Source organism: Schistocerca americana, chromosome 1 (genome assembly GCF_021461395.2).
Source record: "Schistocerca americana isolate TAMUIC-IGC-003095 chromosome 1, iqSchAmer2.1, whole genome shotgun sequence".
Classification (NCBI taxonomy): domain Eukaryota; kingdom Metazoa; phylum Arthropoda; class Insecta; order Orthoptera; family Acrididae; genus Schistocerca; species Schistocerca americana.
Genome location: NC_060119.1, coordinates 717,768,391 through 717,780,531, shown reverse-complemented (window position 1 = coordinate 717,780,531; position 12,141 = coordinate 717,768,391). Strand labels below are relative to the sequence as shown.

General features: G+C 38.7%; 1 protein-coding gene across 1 annotated transcript in view; it reads left to right on the top strand.

The window, feature by feature from the left end:
- Positions 1-11,739, top strand: part of LOC124610241 (protein sel-1 homolog 1-like) — an 89,629-nt gene extending 77,890 nt beyond the window's left edge. Inside the window, exons 7-11 of the mRNA XM_047140142.1 lie at positions 1,896-2,044; positions 2,199-2,364; positions 5,557-5,804; positions 9,788-9,910; positions 11,199-11,739. Coding sequence (XP_046996098.1) covers positions 1,896-2,044; positions 2,199-2,364; positions 5,557-5,804; positions 9,788-9,910; positions 11,199-11,333 — 821 coding nt within the window. The 3' untranslated portion in view covers positions 11,334-11,739. The remainder of the gene's footprint in view (positions 1-1,895; positions 2,045-2,198; positions 2,365-5,556; positions 5,805-9,787; positions 9,911-11,198) is intronic.
- Positions 11,740-12,141: the final 402 nt, after the last annotated feature.

Sequence of the window (12,141 nt, the reverse complement as noted above, 5' to 3'; positions counted from 1 at the left end):
CCTGCCAGCGCTTTCGTTTGATAAGTCACATCATCTTTGTTTTTAGATATATTTTTCCCACGTGGAATGTTTCGGGGGGGAGGGGGGGGGAGATGTGTGGTGTTGGGAAAAGGGAAGGGAAGGGGGGGGGGGGGGGTCACGAACACTGGCTAATAGACAGCAGCTAGCAGTTTGGATAAGGATTAATGTAAAAAGTGGGAAGCTATAGATTGTCATTGGAGATGAACCTAAGGTAGAACTGGAGAACTCATTTTTATGATTAGTAGCAATCTATCCTTTCTATAATACTGTTGATAGTGCAACCTGGACTTGGACTTTCCATTGTTTGGAAATAAAATTTAAAGTATCATCACTGGAGAAGGATGGGAGGAAAGTTGGAGAACATGATCTTACTGACAGGCAGCAACTGTTGGCACGTTTCTACTTGGACACATTGTTGCTCAGAATATGGTTGTCGTTGACAAATAAAGCAGGTGGCTTCATTTTCAGAATCGAATATATGCATGCACACACAGCCATCTAGTGGGAGGACAGCGGCAATCTCTAGTAGCAAATTGTAAATTGAACTGTTGTGTTACACAGAGAAGTGATGACACCCAGACGTTTTATGATACCAGTAAGCCTGGGAATAGCATGGATATTTCCAACCTCAGTTGTTGCTTGTAATTAAGTAGGTGGTAGCTGTTTGGAGGGAAAGTGCCAAGAACTGCAGTGGAGCATTTGAAAATTGATTATCTTAGACTACACAATGAATGATAAATTAAATTAATATACATTTTTTTTAAAATATAATCCTACTAAATACGTTGTAAATGTTTAAGAGTCTGTTGCTGAGTATTCTCTAGCAGAATTATAGTCTGTAGGTGTTTATTCTTATGATGGTGTATGTACACAGAGTAAAATTTTTGTCATGCTGAAACACTCTGTCAGTAATAAATATTCCATTTTTTGAGGAATTTCTGATCCTATAAATGAAATGCTCATAGTATTATACTATTAGAAGCATTGTATGAAAATACTCCTTTTTGCAAATGATGTCCTGATCATTGACGAGCAATTTTAAATTTTCTGCTAATGATCAGAATATATATTGACAAGAATAAAATCCATTTTTCCTGAATTCTGTATTTTGTTTTACTTTCTTATCTCCCCCCCCCCCCCTCCCCCCAACACTATTTCTGCTCCTCCTCTTCTTATTTCCCAGGATAGGACACTTCTTTTTAACCATATTCAGTTTGGATACTCCCATATTTCATATGACAGGCTGACGATGAAAATCATAAAAATCAAAGATGTGGCTTGTACATGGATGGACAGAAATTATGAGATGTGCTGATGAAAGCTTACAGGTGCAACTACTGGCTGGCCTGATGTCCATTAGTGAACCAAAGTGTCTTAAGTGTTTTGCCACGTTCATAAATTAGTGCTTCAAAGACAAGTAGCCTGATGTCTCTGTTGATAGTTAATGTTTCCTATCATCACTAATGGGAAGTGATATTTCTGTATCTAGAAATTTTACATTGATATGAGTTAAGAGGTAGAAGCTTATTTAAGATGTTTGAAAAAATAAAAAAATAAATAAAAAACTGTTAAAGAAAGGTAATGCATTTGAAATGATGTTGGAAAAGGAGAAACAAGTGAATAGTGACTTGTATATGAGGAAATTTTTGAGTTTATATACAGTACGTCTGAAGTCACTGGGCTGTTGTGTTACAAAAATATTCTTCAGAAAATCAAAGTTAGAAATTATTGTCTATAAGACACATGTCACACTTACTTATGTGACCATATTTGGCACTAGTTTTTTAAGTGCAAAATAATAGTTATCCTTACTCATGCAGTAACATTACAATAGTTTGATATAACTTATTTAATTTTTATTAATCTTATCACAGGAGGCCTAGGAGTGCGTCGTGATTACAAGTTGGCGAATAAATACTTCAGTCTTGCATCACAGTCTGGTCACATTCTTGCGTTCTACAATCTGGCACAGATGCATGCGACGGGAACCGGTTTAATGCGGTCATGTCCAACAGCTGTTGAGGTGAGATGTTAAAAAGTTGAGTTTTATTCCTTACTGAAACTGCGTAACTGTAGCCTCTGATTTTAAATTGGATGTTGATAAATTTAGTTAGTGAAATTTCAGATGTTTCCAAATGAATAGTTATATCTATTTGTCTATTGTATTTTTATTTTAGCTTTTCAAAAACGTCGCAGAAAGGGGAAAGTGGGGTGAGAAATTAATGGAAGCACACAATCACTACCGAGAAGGTAGATATGATGAGGCATTTGTTACATATGCATTACTGGCAGAACTTGGTTATGAGGTTGCACAAAGTAATGCGGCCTTCTTATTGGACAGAGGTGAGTCCCTTTAATTCATAAAGTGTATAGTGCTAAAGATGAAATGGCAGTGAGTCACCTCTTTCTCAGAGTTGTCTTGATCAAAAAAGTTTCAAAATCTGGTTTGAAAAAAAAATTGTGCTGGAAATACTTTATAAACGAGAATTAGATTTTCAATATCAAATTATTAAGTAACTTCTACAATGAGGTTACAGCTTCAATTATATTCCACCAAGAGCATGAAAATTAAGAATTAAACGATATATTAGCCCATTTTTCATGCTGCTTTGAAAGAGATTTCTTTATCACATAATTGGAATGCACTGGAACCATTATCAAAATAAAGATGATGATTTTATTTTACCAGGACAGCACTGGTTCTCTAACAAAGAACAACTGAATGAAAGAGCTAGTGTAAGAAAATGAAGAAATTAATAATAGTAATGTGAAGACACAAGATAATAACAATAGCTTGAAGTTCATTTGTTAAATAAATGTTGTGTTCAAAATTAAAGATCCAATTAGCTTTAAACATGGAATCTATAATCAATGTATATTGCAAGTTAGACAACTTAGTTGAACATAACAACCAAACATTATGATTTTCACAATGTGTACTACAAAGATGCATGTTAGGAAGAACATCAAGGGGCAGAAAGACAGGAAAAAAGAAGAGATACAGAAGTTGAATGATAGCAATAGTTAAGAAATCCAAACGGTGGGTTATGAACCATTGAAATATGTAGAAGATGGATTAATATGATTATAATCAGGACATTCTTGGTTGTCTGAAGTTATAAAACAAAAAAGTGGAGAAAACTAGCACGGTTCCTGTGTAAAGGAGCTAGGTCAGTTTCTTTTCCTATTCTCCCTGAACCTGAGCTTGTGCTGTCGCTCTTTATGACCTCATTGTCAACAAGACATTAAACCCTACTCATCCCATTTCCATATTGCCTGATCAAAAAAGATAGATTTCTTTTGCTGTTATTAGGGTACAAGATGCTGTCTCCTCATTGGAGAGTTTCAACTTATGATACTCAATAGCCCTACATCAAAGATTGTGAGCGTAAAAACAAAACTGGTGCATTCTGTACATTTATGATATGTCTTCATATAAACTCTGTTAAAAAAAATTCAAAACTTTGTCCACAAATTTTTTCTGCTCTTACCTTCTACTTGTCGTGCGTGGTATCCTTCAAAATACTCTCCGCCACAATTGATACTTCGCTCTCAATGCTGTTTCCACTTCTGGAAGCAGCCTTGGTACCCTTCTTGCTGGATCGTGCAAAGTGTTGCCTGTGAATTTTCTTTTATCCCATCTATCATTGCAAATCTTTGTCCTTTCAACAGGGTTTTCAATTTTGGAAATAAAAAAAAAAAGTTTGCAGGGACCAGGTCTGGAGAGTACAAAGGATGAGACAGCACAGTGATTTCGTTTTTTGCACAGTAGTTATACACCAACTGGGATGAATGTGCAGGTGCGTAATTGTTATGTGAGAGCCATGAAATTTCTCACCACATTTCAAACAGTTTCATTCTCACATTTTCTTGCAGGCATCACAACACGTCCCTGTAGTACCACTGATTAACAGTTCGTGCCTGTGGCACGAATTCATGATGAACTAACCCTTCAAAATCAAAGAAAACTATCAGCATGGCTTTGACATTTGACCTGACCCGATGCGCTTTTTTTGATCTTGGAGAACCTTTCCCGACCCATTGTGAAGATTGAATCTTGATGTCAACATCACCACCATAGATCCATGTCGCATCACCAGTTATGATTCTCGTAAGGAACAGCTTGTTCTCATTTGCTTGATCCAAAAGCTCTTCACAGATTGCGAGGTGAAGGTCTTGGTGGTAACATGATGCATTCCAATATGCTGTGTCAGAATTTCATGACTTGATCTAACTGAAATGTTGCATTCTTCTGCAATCTCTCGGACAGTCAGTCTTTGATTGGCATGCACAATTTCATTATGTTCCCGCCATGAGCGTCATCAGCAGATGTCGAAGGGTGTCCTGAACGAGAGTCATCTTTAACTTCCATCTGGCTATTTTTAAACCATGTGAACCATTCATAACACTGACTACAGCTTAAGCACTCATCACCATAGGCTTCCTGCATCATTTGGTGTTTCCCTGTAAAGGTTTTCTTGAGTTTCACGCAAAATTTAATGCAGACGAATTGCTCCTCTAGCTCTTGCCATCTCATAATTCGCAAACAGTGAGACACAATGTTCTACTCAATACAGCTCTGAACAGTAACTAACAGACATACAATGATGAAAGTTCTGGCAGTTACACATAAACACAGGTGTGTGCAGGAATGCCAACTGCACCATTGGCATGAAATTACGCATTTTGTGGATTTTTTTTTTTTTTAACAGACCTTGTATAGGGTACCTGACAGTAGAAGGTGTGTCCTGTTGCTCCGTTGCAAGAGCATATGACTCTAGTATAAGTGTAACAAGAAATTATTAGAAAGCTTAGGTGACAGACAAGCGTGATGACCCTTATATTGACAAAGCCGTATGCTATCCGCCATTGTGTATCACAAAACTATATTCTTATTTGTGAAGTATGATGCTCTAAAGCCAAAGGAACTGTTAATACTTTCATTTTTTTGAAGAAAACTTAAAATACTTTTTGCAGCAGGATCATTTTGGACATTAGCTGCAAATCTTAAGTCACGAAAAATAACTTATTTGAGGAATTGATGAAGAGGAATCACATTTTTATCTTCTAAGAACTGCATGAAACTTGCAATCAGGCTCAAAGAAATTATTTTGTTAGGTTTAATTGTTCTGTTGCAGACTCATGCTTGTGGAGCAGCACACGATATTGCAATTTTTTCTGCAGGATCTTTTGTTGTAATCTCTCATGTTGTCAAAATCTTGCCTCCACAATATACAAAATATTATTACCTCTTCTCTAGTACTTACACAAAAGAAAAGGTGGATAAACTAGGAAATATATTGTGTCCTACAGAAAGTGAGCACTGTTAAAACACTTGCACAGCAAACATTTATATGGCAGAGTTGAGTTCAAAAATGTTAGTTGCATGAATAAAAATGCTTTATTGTTTCTGAATCAAAATTTTTATGGCCATTGTTATAGTGATACGTATATTTTTTCATATTACAGGAGATGTTTCAATGTTCGTAGAGCCAGAAACATATGTACGTGCTCTAATGTATTGGGGCCGTGCAGGAGATGTTTCAATGTTCGTAGAGCCAGAAACATATGTACGTGCTCTAATGTATTGGGGCCGTGCAGCAGCACAAGGTTACTCAGCGGCCCAAGTAAAATTGGGGGACTATTATTATTATGGATTGGGAACACCTGTTGATTATGAAATGGCAGCCTCACATTACCAAATTGCTTCAGACCAACAACACAATGCTCAGGCGATGTTCAATTTGGGATACATGCATGAGCAAGGCCTTGGAATGCGACAAGTAAGTATTAATCTTTTTATGTCTGAACATTACCTTCACCATTTTCATTTTGTTAGAAGGCATCATACATGCTTGCTCATTCCAATCTGGTATATGGTTTTACTGTTAGTGTGGAGCAACAGTTCAATATGAACAGAACTATTAAATCTTTTCAGTATGTATCAGATGATATTTTGGTCGGAGAAGAAAATATCTTCTATAAGTTTTTTTTACGTTTACAGAATGACGAGAGGGAGTTACATGTATATTTGCTCTAAGTAATCGTATTTTTCCGATTTCTGTTCTAAATGGTATCTAGACACTTTATCATCTCATCCCCTTCCCCCTTCTCATAATCTGAACTAGTGTTCAGCGTGAAATCAATATAGCAAGTGTAACCCCCTCCCCTCCTCCCTATATGTAATGATCTGTCAACACAGTGTGTCGTCTGCCCACGGTAGCTGCGTGGTCAGTGTGACAGAATGTCAATCCTAAGGGCCCGGGTTCGATTCCCAGCTGGCTCTGAGATTTTCTCCGCTCAGGGATTGAGTGTTGTGTTGTCCTAATCATCATGATTTCATCCCCATTGACACGCAAGTTGCCGAAGTGGCATCAAATCGAAAGACTTGCACCGGGCGAACGGTCTATCTGACGGGAGGCCCTAGTCACACGACATTTTTTTAACAGTGTGTCAGTAAGATGCTTCCATAACAGATAATTATATACACTGCTCAGAAAGTTATGCAATTCCATGATGACTTACATAGCTTGCTTTTTTTTTTTTTTTTTTAAATATTGGGAACATCTTTCTCTGTTGTCCTGTACATAAGATATCTTAACACACAGCCACCTGTATAATGGACATAAAAGTAAACTTGCATTCCCAGTACAATGTGTTGTCTCCAGTTTGTGAATGGAGCATGTATTGTCACTTTACTGCACATGGAAAGTTGTTTGCCGAATTGGCATACAGAACAGTGATGTTGTGTGAGCATATAGCCATTATTGTGAGTTTCAAAACATTGAAAGTTGCCCAGTTGCCTGTAGTCAATGACACTAGCTAACAACTGTTGCCTGAAAATTATGGCTCACAGATGTCCTTGGGAGAAGGCAGCAGAGAGGGTTATATTGATCCACACAGTGTGCATCTATCTCCACATGATTAATTTGACCCATCGGTGATCATTACAAACAACACTACAAACCCCAAAATACTGCAGTGTGTGAAAAATATGGGCTAGGGAACACACAGAATAGAACCTTCATCAATGGCATTAGGTTCTCTTCACCGACAAGTGCAGGATTTGTCTGATGCTTGATGATAATTACAGAAGAGTGTGGAGGTACCACTGCATGTCACGAGCATGTACTCCGTAGATAATGCAGGGACATGGGTCAGTCGTATTGTGGTCTGCTGTCATCTATGGATGTAGAACATCTCTTATCACAATCAAGAATAATTTTGAGCAGTGTACAAGGAACAGGATCAGTTAAATGGAATGGCCTGCGATCTCTTCTGCCCTGAACCCGATCACTTGTGCCAGTCAAAACTTGTAAGGCATCACTGTAGGAACCCTCCTCCCACATTATATAACATGAGCAGGGTCACCGTTTAAGGAAGTGACATGTTTGAAAAGCAACATCTCTACCTTCTTGATGGTAACCTGCCGAGGAGGATTTCAGAATGTAACAATGCAAAGGGTGGAGTAACAAGGTGTTGAATGTTGTTCATCAACAGTTTTTGATTCTACAGATGTGCACTTTCAAACAAACAGCCATTATTTTGGAATCTCCAGGTTGGAATATCAAAAATATTATGAAAACAATAGATAGCTACTCACTGAAAAGGTGACAAGTTGAGTTGCAGATAGGCACAACAAACACTTTAGGGTAAAGCCTTCTTTAGGAAAGAAAACACACACACATTCACACAAGCAAGCACACCTCACTGGAACCTCCAGACAGACTGTGACTGTCATGTGGATGGCAATCTGGAGTGGGGTGGGGAAGAGGGAGGGATAGCAGGATATGAGAGGTGGGGGAGAGAAGAGTGCTGCTTGGTGGGGTGTGCAGGGACCAGACTGCAAGGCACAGTGATGGGAGATGGGGGTAAAAGAAAGAAAGGGGAAGTGGAAAAGGAGAGAAGCAGGGAAGGGGAAGGTACAGGTGATTACAGAATGTTAAAAGGAAAGGAGTGATAGGATGAGGGGGCAGAAACTGTTAGGTGGAGGGTGGAGGGAGAGAGAGAGAGAGAGAGGCAGAGAGGCTTACAGTAGGTTGAGGTTGGGATAATTTTGGGAGATGAGAATGGGTTGCAGGATAACTCCCACCTGCACAGTTCAGAAAAGCTGGTGGCGAAGGAGAGGATCCAGAAGGCCTGGGTTGTGAGGCAGCCATTGAAAGTCTCACCAAAGCCTCCACAGGCAGGCACTATCCCCCAGACCTAGTCCGCAGACAGATTTCCCATACCATTTCCCCAAACACCCCCAATTTTCCCAGCACCTCCATAACCAGCTACAAAAAGAGTGCCCTCTTCATCACCCAATACCTCCCTGAACTGTAACAACTGAACCACATCCTTTGTCAGGGTTTTGGTTATCCATCATCATGCCCTGAAATTAGGGATTCCTACCGAAGACCCAGGTCAAGAATCTGCCCAATCCATCCACCCAGCTTACCCTATTCCAGTCCTGTCACATGCATATCACCATCAAAGACCAGGCCATCTGTGAAAGCAACCAAACTGAATACTAGCTGTGCTGCAACCATTGCACCACTTTTTATATTGGTATGACTACCAACCAGCTGTCCACAACAATGAAAGTCTACCACCAAACTGTGCCCTAGAGCAGAACAGATCACCCTGTGACACAACATGCAACTGAACCTATGCTAGATTTCAGTGGCTGCCTCACAACCCACACCATCTCAATCCTCTCCCCTCTCCCCCTCCAGCAGCTTTTCTGACCTGTGCACTTGGGAATTATCTGTAAAACACAGTCTCTGCTCCTGAAATTATCCTTGCCTCAACACACAGTCCCCACATCCACCACACAACATTTTGTGTCCTATCACCTCTTCTGTTTTCACAGTCCCTCGCCCTCAATATGTACTGCCCTCTGCCAATGCATCCACCCATCCTTTCCCCCTTCCCTGTCTTCTCCATTTCTGCTCACCTTTCTTTCCCTTCACACCCCACCTCTCGACACTGTGCCTGTCAATCTCTAGTCTCAGCGTGCCTCAACAGACTCACTCCCTCCCCCCTCCACCTGTACCCAGCTCTATCCCTCGCCCTTCGCTTGCTCCAGATTGCTATTCATGTGACAGTCGCATTCTGGTTGGAGGTGCCTGTGGTAGCGGTTTTTTTGTGTGTGTGTGTGTGTGTGTGTGTGTGTGTGTGTGTGTGTGTGTGTGTTTTTTCTTTGCTGAAGAATAGTTTGGCCAAAAGCTTTAATCTGTAACAGTCTTTTTGTTGTGCCTATCAGCAACTTGACTGGTCATGTTTATGATGAGTAGCAATCTATACTTTCCCTAATATTGTTGCCATTGCATTTTTATTTCACAGTAAAGTTCCTGTTTTGTCTTTGTGTTCCATAGCTTCTAAGTACCTGAAAAGGGAAGGCATGAGTGCCAGAAAGCTGAAATATGACTTTGCTTTATCAATGACTAGTTTAGATAGCATTGAGTCATGCTGGGAAACTGTGGTGTGCCACTGTCATGTGCCATGGATCATTAAACACAGGCAGTATTTTTGTATCTCTCTCTGTAATGGGTATAGGTTCAGGTAAAAAAAAATTCCAATTTTATGCTGCTGTATTTTCATGAAACCTTAAAAATATTACTGATTTACAGTTGTGCAGGATGTTTCTCATCTATTTATAGAAAATATTTGTATCTTAATGTCAAGATTTGGTGGTTTCTTTAGATACATTGTGTCTTAATTAGTGGTATGATACTTCCTTTTAGACTTGTTTCGCTAATTATCCAATTCTATCTTTTCATAGGACATACACTTGGCCAAACGCTGCTACGATATGGCTGCAGAAACAAGTGCTGATGCTAAAGTTCCTGTTACACTGGCTTTAATGAAGCTTTCTATTCTCTTTGGTCTAAAATATATACGAGAGGTAAATTCTTATTAGTAATGAGCCTATGAAAATTATCAGATAGTTAATTGTTTTGTCTGTGATCAGGAAACACCATATTAAGTTGTTTAACTAATTAAGAGTGACTGTGCATTTGGGCTTGCATTTTAGATAGTCTTAGAAGTTAGATTTTTGTATCTTAAATAAGCATAAACACTGCTTTGAGTTTCATGGTCAGCACAGGTGCAGTTTCAACACACATTGTATCTTCTTTATGTATGAAGAGTTTCATTAGAGCAGTGTAAATTAGAGTCTTATCTTGTATATTGAAACATTAATTTGTTGATAAATGTGAACTAACTTTTGTCCACACGTCAAAGATAAGAGTTAATGGAAGCCCAACAAATAGCACAGTCACGCCATGCAAAAAGACTAACTGTGTATCTGGCAGTGGAAGATACACAAAAGAAGTTGCCATATCAAGTCAGAATTGTAAAACAACAAAAACAAAAAAGAAAAAACTTCGTGTAGAAATGCATTGTACGGTGTTGCTGTTGCTAACTTTGGGATATGTTATCCTTACTGAGAAGTAGTCAAAGATAGAACATTAAGCATCTTACACACACATAAACTGATTGAAAAATATTCCAGTATTCAGTTAGAAGGAGCATAAGGTGCATTAACATGTGTTGAATTTTATGGCAATTTGTGGCCACAGTACTTTGCTGCCATGTGGCTGCAATACATTGCAATATCTTTTTATGACCTGGCAGTATTACTGATGGAGCATGCTATTATGGTGATACTCTGGCTTGGGTAAACACTTGTGGTCCAGAAGTGTAATTCTGCAATTGTTGATGGGCAATAGTGGCTGGACCATATTGTCAGCAGCATGCAATTTCAATGGCCTTTGTAAATTTACCTTCAGAAACTTGATAGTCTCAATTCAGGATTTTACTTCTGAAAGTCTGGTAACATCAACTTCAAACTGTGGGCCATGGGAAAAGTCAAGAGGTAACATAGAATACAGAATTCTGTTTTAGGACTGAATATGCGGGCAGATGCTAGTTGTTAGTTCAGGTCATACTGAGAGACAGTTAAACAGGAGATGGGATGAATGCTATCCAAAATATCTCTCTCTCTCTCTCTCTCTCTCTCTCTCTCTCTCTCTCCCCCTCTCTCTCTCTCTCTCTCTCCCTCCCTCCCTCCCTCCAATCCTGACTCCCTCGGTTTTGCGCTATTGTCGACGGTTCCTAAGTTAAGAGTACAGTTTTTTCTCCACATTATTTAATATGTAGTAATAATCATGAATTTTATTTTATATTTACAGCACCACTGGCAGGACTGGTTTCTCCTTCTCAACTTGGACCAAATATTTGGTTCCAACTGGGACTTGTACCTGATAACGACTCTGGTTGGCCTTCTGGGCATTGTTGTTTACTTTCGAAGACCACAGCTACAGTAATGTGTGCCAGTCAGCAAATTTTTAAACCATTTTAATTTCCATGAAACTATTTATCAGTGTGCTGTATGTAGTAAGGGGTGTTGATGCAAAAACTTTGCTGTACCTGCATAACTGAAGCTGACTGTTGTGATGTGCTCCTTATGTGATAAATTGTCAACTGTAAAAATTGATTGAATGGGCAAAAATAGGTTTCAACAGTTTGTGATTGTGATGAATAGACTAAAATACAAGATTTCATAAATTTTATATTTTTCGCTCATTTATTGGTGAATTTCAGTCTTACATGCCAAATTACTGTTTATTTTTTCTGTATAAAGACTGTGTTTGGAATCAGTTTCATTGCCAATAAATGATGTACACATTACTAATAAACTCAGGTCTCCAGGACTTGTGGTGCAATTCATAATAGATTGTATTGGAAGTTTTCTCTTTGTAGTAATTCTTGTTATACATAAGTAGTGCAATCTATATGTACCCACAATATACCCATACACCATAGTTCCCACACATCCAAAATTTTTTTTTGATGTTTTTACTTCCTCTTATGCAATGTCATATTCTCTCTTGACTGTAGCCTTCTTGTATAGTATCAGTAGTCTTCTTATAGACTAAACATCCATTTTTATCACAAGTCTAACAGCTGTTGAAGTGACATCATTTGAGTGGATTGCCTGTTCTAAAAGAACTAAGAAAGAAAGTGAATTACTCAGTCCTGCAGCATTCACAAATTTGTTGCCATTCATAGCATTGGCAATAATATTAAACTCCATTGACATTTTATCACTGTATCCACAAACAAAAGTGGAAT